This window comes from Penaeus japonicus, unplaced genomic scaffold (genome assembly GCF_977035675.1).
Source record: "Penaeus japonicus unplaced genomic scaffold, GWHDUDI00000001_assembly GWHDUDI00000028, whole genome shotgun sequence".
NCBI classification, from domain to species: Eukaryota; Metazoa; Arthropoda; class Malacostraca; order Decapoda; family Penaeidae; genus Penaeus; species Penaeus japonicus.
Genome location: NW_028234430.1, coordinates 32,576,721 through 32,584,220, shown reverse-complemented (window position 1 = coordinate 32,584,220; position 7,500 = coordinate 32,576,721). Strand labels below are relative to the sequence as shown.

General features: G+C 42.0%; 1 protein-coding gene across 1 annotated transcript in view; it reads right to left on the bottom strand.

The window, feature by feature from the left end:
• LOC122257708 (ATP-dependent DNA helicase Q1) overlaps positions 1–5,396 on the bottom strand; it is a 6,831-nt gene extending 1,435 nt beyond the window's left edge. The window contains exons 1-9 of the mRNA XM_086553769.1: positions 5,148–5,396; positions 3,429–3,599; positions 2,782–2,961; positions 2,403–2,510; positions 1,990–2,249; positions 1,589–1,690; positions 1,107–1,261; positions 579–757; positions 15–197 (exon numbers count right to left, since the gene is read on the bottom strand). Of these exons, the coding sequence (XP_086409895.1) occupies positions 15–197; positions 579–757; positions 1,107–1,261; positions 1,589–1,690; positions 1,990–2,249; positions 2,403–2,510; positions 2,782–2,961; positions 3,429–3,599; positions 5,148–5,202 (1,393 nt within the window). The 5' untranslated portion in view covers positions 5,203–5,396. The remainder of the gene's footprint in view (positions 1–14; positions 198–578; positions 758–1,106; positions 1,262–1,588; positions 1,691–1,989; positions 2,250–2,402; positions 2,511–2,781; positions 2,962–3,428; positions 3,600–5,147) is intronic.
• Between the last annotated feature and the right edge of the window lie 2,104 nt (positions 5,397–7,500).

Below are 7,500 nucleotides of genomic sequence, written 5' to 3'. Positions count from 1 at the left end.
TCACAACAACTAACCGGCTACTATGTAACTAATGGTGCTGTAGGGCGTGAAGTGGAAATCCTCCTTCAGGAAGCCGTCAATGAGGAGGAAGGCCACGAGGTTCTCTGCCCTCTCGCGGTTCAGCTCTTTTTCCGCTGGGCCTTTCACCCTCAGCTTGGTCGGACCTTTGCCCAGGAGAATGTCCACTAACTTTGGACCTTTGGAGCGAAAAGACACCGGCTGCGTTAGGTTATGTCAGCTGTTGCAAAGCAAGGTTTCTTAACTGTCCACACAGTGAGGTTGTCGATCTTGTTAATTGTCACTTTTGTTCTTTGGGTAAATTCACTATTACTCTGAGCACCAATAGAAACAATCATAAATGTAAATTAAATATCAACTGTAAAAATAACAGTAAAAATGGAGAATAAAATATGTACAAAATGCCTCCCATGTGGGTTTTTCAAATAAACTTTAATAATAGTTAAAAACTTCATCCTATCACTTTAGAAAACTAACAATCATACTCAATAAAGATGGTCCCCTTTAAGCCTTAGAAAAACACCAAAATCAAACCGAAGTTCCACCATTCCACTATCCACCTGTTAGTCTTTCCTTCAAGCTCGCTGCATTAGTGAGGATGTCGACCAGCTGCTGGCCGTACTTGGTCACGTCCACCTTTTTCTTCTCTCTGGGCTCTCGGCAGTGGTCGCACATGCCCATGCAGTCTGATGCCTCCCATCGCTCGTCAAAGTGCTCTGCTATCATGTTTCTCCTGCATCTGGAAGGAGAACTTTGAAACTCAATTGCGTCTGTGCTATTAGCAAATAAGGTGAGCCAAAAAGGTGTGATTATTCTCCAATGTAGTTACTTACTATCAATGATTTTGTGTTCTCAATATTACACACCATATATATATATATAACAAAAATATATCTTTTCATATATAGCTGGAGAGGATAAAGTGAAAGCAAATAAGACCTACAGAATAAGTGAAAGAGAGATGAAGAAGCAGCATGAGGGGGATATTGCTTTGATGCCAAGTCCAAACACTGCTGGGCCAAAAAAATGAATTGACGTAAATAATGAGCATTATATAAAGCCATAACCTCTAAAGACCCATCTCATACCTGTGGCTATCAATGCAATATGAGATCAGGCCATATAAGTTCTCGAGGCCAGTCTGCTCCGTGAAAACCATGGTGCTCTGGCGGGACAAATCTGCAAATCTCCAGAAGACAATGCACTTTGCTGGCTTGCCGTCTCTTCCTGCTCTGCCACTTTCCTGTCGTGAGAGAGCAACATTAATAGGAATTAATTTGAACTTATGAGAACTTAGAACTAATGTCTGTGGGTTCAAAATGTTATTTTTCATCTTTTCAGTAAAAAAAACTGACTGTCTATACCAAAAATCTTAGTATCAAAATACCAGAAACTAAATAATTTCTCTCAGAATTTTTTTAGCAACACGCATTACCCCCCACAAGCACACCCACCCACACACACACATACACCCACCTACATGCCCACGCCCGCACACACGCACCCTTGTACGCCAAACACACACAAACTCTCACAGACACCCACAATATTCTAAGCTATTAAGCCATACCTGGTAGAAATTTTCCATAGACTTCGAAATGCAGTGATGGATCACAAATCGCACGTCAGGTTTGTCGATGCCCATTCCAAAGGCAATGGTTGCCACAACCACCTGGCAGACACAGGTTCTGGTCATTATTCACTTACAAGACAGGTGAAGGAAAGAGGAAAGGCAGGGGAGGAACACAAGAAATAAATGGTAGGATGGAAGCATAGGATGAAACTCAGCTACAGGATAGCACCACCATGACCTCAACCTCTTTCAAGATGTATGAAAAGAAAAGAGAAGAAACAAGAGTAAAGAAAAGAGAGAGAGAGAGAGAAATATACACATCAATATAAATATTTAAACATCGTCACAGCATATCAATTTTAATCTCCCAAAACCAAACTGTACTTTCAGCTCCTCACCTGGTACTTGTTCTCCACCCATCGCCTATGGATCTGAGTCCTTGCTTCGGGCTCCAGCTGGGCATGGTAAGGAGCCACCTTAATGCCCCGTGCCCGGAGGTCCTTGGCCAGCTCCTCCGCGTCCTTGATAGTCATGGTGTAAATGATGCCCGACTGCCCCCGAAATTCCCCTTCCAGAAGGTTCTGGAACTCGTCGTTGCATTCTTTCTGAGAGGACGACTTCGGGCGAACCTGTTGGGAAAACAGAGCTAATTGTCTATATATATATATATAATGTATATAGATAGATAGATATATATATAAGTATATATATATATAGATAAAACTTGAAATAATGTCTACCCTCAAAAAAAAAAGATCATACAACCATGGGACAGGGCGTTTTTTATTTTTATGTGCGGGGGGCGACTTACTGCTGGTGCTGGAGGCGTTGAGCTTTCTGGCCTCCACGCCAAGTTCCTTCAGCCCCATCAGCTGGTCCTCGATAAGTGACACAAGCGGAGACACAACCAGGGTGATGCCTTAAAGTGTGAGTAGAGAGAAGGGTTAGCTTAGGCCATAGCAAGGCATTGACAAAGGCTTACAAAATGCTTCCCCCCTAAAAAAAAATTATCATAAAGGTTAAAACTTTCTCCCCCTCTCCCTGACTCTCCAATTCTCAATCCCTTTTCTCTTTCTCTCCAGCACTATGTTTCTCCCATTCCCCCTCTCCATCCTTCACTCCTTCACTCCTTCCCCCTCTCTAACATAAAACAAAGCAAAGAGAATTTTGACTTATCCGCCAACTTTTACCCTTAGAGACGAGGGCAGGGAGCTGGTAGCACAGACTCTTTCCTCCTCCTGTGGGCATGATGAGGATTGCATCGACTTTGGACATTGTTGCGTTTATGGTCGGGAGCTGATGGGCCCGAAGTCTGGATATCCCAAAGACCGACTGCAGTTTATTCTCCAGTTCCTCCGACCATGGGAAGTCTAAAAACGAAAAAATAAATGTGAAAAGATGATGATACAAAATTCAGTGAATAAAAATGAAAGAATACAAAAGGGTAACCAAAATTTAGATGAAAAGGGGATAAAAAAATAAAAGGTAAAGAAACTGAATAATGTGTGGACTTGAAAATAATTATACTTTAATGGAGTGTGGTATAATACTCCAATAATACTATTGTGAAAGAAATATTTTTTATTACTTGTTAGAATCTGTATTGGTAATATATCAATATATTCCTTCAATTCTAGTTTTGAAAGTCTTTAACATTCTTGACATGGATATTCAGGAATGCACTTACATAAACACTTACACACAAACAAACAAACAAACAAACAAACAAACAAATAAACAAACACACACGCACGGACACACACACATTACTAAAAATTACCCCCAAAGAAAATACCAAAACAATAATCCTAAGAACCACACCATCATTCCTCCTGACCTTTCCTATCCCAGTCCCTCTGAGAGAGTATTGCCGACTTCTGCTGCTGGATTGAGTCTTTGATCTTGTCCCTCCTGGAGGTCAGCCTCTGCTTGCGACCTTGAAGGATCTGGATCTGCTGGATGACCTGCTTCAGCTCCCTCTCCACCTGCTCCAGCACTGCCTCAGGGTCTGGCAGGATTTGGGTTGGGGGAATATGCAGTGAATTTCAATGCTGAACTGACAACCCTATAAGGCGGCCAGTTATACGATCTGCTTCATAGCTAAATTTCATATGATTATTATAAGGGATTTAATTTAAAAAGGAATTAAATTTATCAGTACTGTTTAAAGGAATAGCATGTTATAGCTTTCAATGACAGTATTACAGAACAGAACAGAAAAGGCTCTATTTCTATTTACATAAAGCTGCATGCCGGTTACTAACCATTAAATATAGTTTGCTCAAGTTGACTAAATACAGCATTTTTACGTTCCCTCTACCAAAACTTTATCCAGAGACAACAACAGAATTGCTCGGGTGCTTGAAATGGCTCCCTTTGGCCACCAGAGGACTCAACCACATATCTATTTTTCTGGTAGCATGTTTCAAGACAGGATTATTTCCCCTTTACATTTCTCATTGTATGAACTGTGTGAATATCTATTCCTAAAGCAGTTGCCAGTGATTTCTCCTGAAGTATACATCCTAAAAAGGAGTTGTAGGTTGACCAGGCTGGAAAGTAAGACGCTTTTCAATAAGATCTCCAGTATGCGGGGAAAAAATCCTGGTGTGCAACAGCTGAGTGCATTAAAGCAATAATAGAACTATTGTGTTGGTTGAGTTAGCTGTATTGTAATAAATGTACATATCAGTAAAATCTTGCTACTTGGGTGATATTGGAACACACCAATTTTTGTAAGACCTAAATATTTTATTTTTTGCTTTAATGTTTCTCCATGTCCACTGCAACCAGTCTGCAGAGTATAGCACCTTTCCATGTAATTTTCAATAGCAATAGCAAAATTCTTGTTGTGCATCTATTTCAGCTGAAAAATATCTTTGTTGTGCAGACATTACACTTTCCAGACAGGCATTTTATAAAACATGCTATTACTTGCCAAGAGCAGCCTATTTTGTCCAAGTAACTAATGCAATCCAAATATGATTAGAGTGAGAATTTGTATTTTGACATAGATATATAAAAAATTAAAGAGTAATTGAAATCAAACGAGTGATGAACTCTGTAACATTTTTCTTCGGTGAGATAGCTACTTCATATTAAATCTAATAGTTCTGAATTAGATAGACCTAGTAATCACTGAAGCCTACGTCCCTTGGCGACTCTGGCAAAAGCCATCAAACCACCACGACTGCCTATCACAAGGAAAACTAGCTTGTAGTCTGGTTACTTATTTGATGATAAACCGTCTATAAATCGTACAGACAAAGGTAAAAATTGTATTGATGAAACTCCATTCCTCTTCTAGTTCTCATTCATATCGTCAATCAAATATCTTTTATTTATCAAATCTTCAATTAGTGATAACTGTCATATAAGAAAATTGTCAACCAAGTCTATGAATTCCATGAAATGATTAATTTATGCAACGTCATTCAATCACCACACCATGAATGATATCTGGACAATAAATCATCCCTTGAAACTTGTAAAGAACGCGAGAAAAGAAGAGAAAATAATGTCAAAGCCGAGAAATTCCTCTCGCTGGGCATCCTACCCTTCTCGGACGCATCTTCATGTTCCTCCACGTGTAATATTTCACACTCGTTCATGACTTCAGTGTGACAGTCTCGGCTATTTTCCTTAACTCTCCTCTCCTGTTGCTCCTCCTCCTTCTATCTTCTTCTGTTATTGCGGTTTAGACTGTATCTGTTGCTCGGTTCTCCTTCTTCTGTGAGCGACTTGGTTGAAGTTGGACTCCGGGGTTTGTTTACATCTGGGCCTTTCTGTGCAGAATGTGCAGATTGAGCAGATTGCGCGGGCCGGCGGGCGGGTTTTGAGCAGAATGAGCAGATTGCGCGGGCCGGCGGGCGGGTTTTGAGCAGATTGTGCAGACTGGCGAAGTGGTGGCGGTTCTTTTGAATCAGAGGCATGCGCTTGAGAACACGCGCACGTACGTAAACACACATACGAACACGCGCATACATACGCACACACATACGCACAGGCACACGCGCACGCATACACACAACGCGCACTCACACGACGCACAACAACATACGCACAGGACACGCGCACTACATACACACACACGCATACATACACATACACACACACCCACAGCAATCACATACATACGCATCGGGCACATAACACACACGCACACACATACGCACTCGCACACACATACACACAGGAACACGCACACTCACACACACATGCACAGGCACACGCACACGCATACACACACACACACACACACACACACACGCATACGCACACACATACGCACAGCCACACGCACACGCATACTTATACGCACACACATACTTATACGCACACGCATACTTATACGCACACGCATACTTATACGCACACGCATACTTATACGCACACGCACACACAGACGCACACACCCACGCATCCCCCCCCCCACACACGTATGCACGCACGCGCGAACACACAAACACGTGTACGTCATACATCGTAAACACTCATGCATGCATATACACGCACGTATATATGCAAGCCCCCCACAAACACACACATACACACGCAAGCGCATGCAGACAAGCACACATGTGTAGACGTGTGTACACACAACCAAACACACATATATATCAGCACACATCCTCATACTTACATAAAGACATGTACACCCATAGACAGAAACGCCCGGACAGAGGTACGCAAAGACAAACAAATATATAAAATCGATAAAATTGGTACCAAATCTAAGATACTCACCAACATACGCAAAACACGCAAACATGCTCACGCATATCTAGATGTGATTATGCTGCCCATTTGTGTAATTGTGTCAGTGGGACTGGACTTAAAATAATTTGCAATTTTCATTCAAAGAGACCGCGGTAAGAAAATAAATAAATAAATAAATACGTAGCGATGATATCGTCAATAGATTTATTCTGCGCTATTTTTGACCATGTCAGAAACATACATCAATATGAAGGGTTATGCGAGTTCAGATCTTTTTCCCTTATTAAAAGAAAAAGAAAAAACTAGGTTAAAAAAAAACAATTTCAGTAGCCTTAGGTATCCATCGCATATTTAAACAAACAAACACACAAATACACTTACTAACATATAATGTAAATGCTATGATAGACATACATCAGCATCTGAGCACATCCACACATCAACATAGACATCCGGTACACATACAAAACAAAAGGCACTGCAAAACCACTCAAAGGAAATCCGCACGAACACAGACAGGAGGTACTAGAGTATCCAAGTAAACCAAATTGAAATAACCTTGCACATAAAATGCAAAGGTTAGCTAAATATATAAAATTTATCTGGGGCAGTTTTATGACCTGGATATAGAGATTCTGTTGCTCGTTTTGTTAGTCACTACAGAGCAGTGTCGAATTGCGGCTGAGTCCAGCGCCCCGCCTCGACGACCCTCCCACGATTGAGTCCACGTGGCTCTATTTTGACCTTGAGGTCGATGATAGCGGCCACCTGGCTGTACCGGGGCGCTTGAACGGCCGAGAGGAAACGTTTATTGTCGACACAGGGGCCAACTTGGGCTAAATCACTCGGAAGACGGCGGAAAATTTTGGTTTGCTCGACAGCATTACGAAGTATGACATTATCAGCGTGGAATACGTCTGTGGCGTCCGCAACGTGCAGTTCGGACAGCTTCCTCCCGTCGAGGTCGAATTTCCGGGTGGCGTTTGGGTCACACTCAAGATGTCTGTGTTACCCGAAGAATTTTTCCCAAACGTGAATATTTTCCCCATCCAGGTCCTGCGTTCTAACGGCTGCATCTTAGACTTTCGGGGTAACGCCCCCAGGGTTATCTTCCGCCCTACCTCGAAGGAGTCAGAACAGGTCTTCGAGTCGTTCGGCTGCCCTTGCCTTAACGTGAAAGAGTGCAAGAC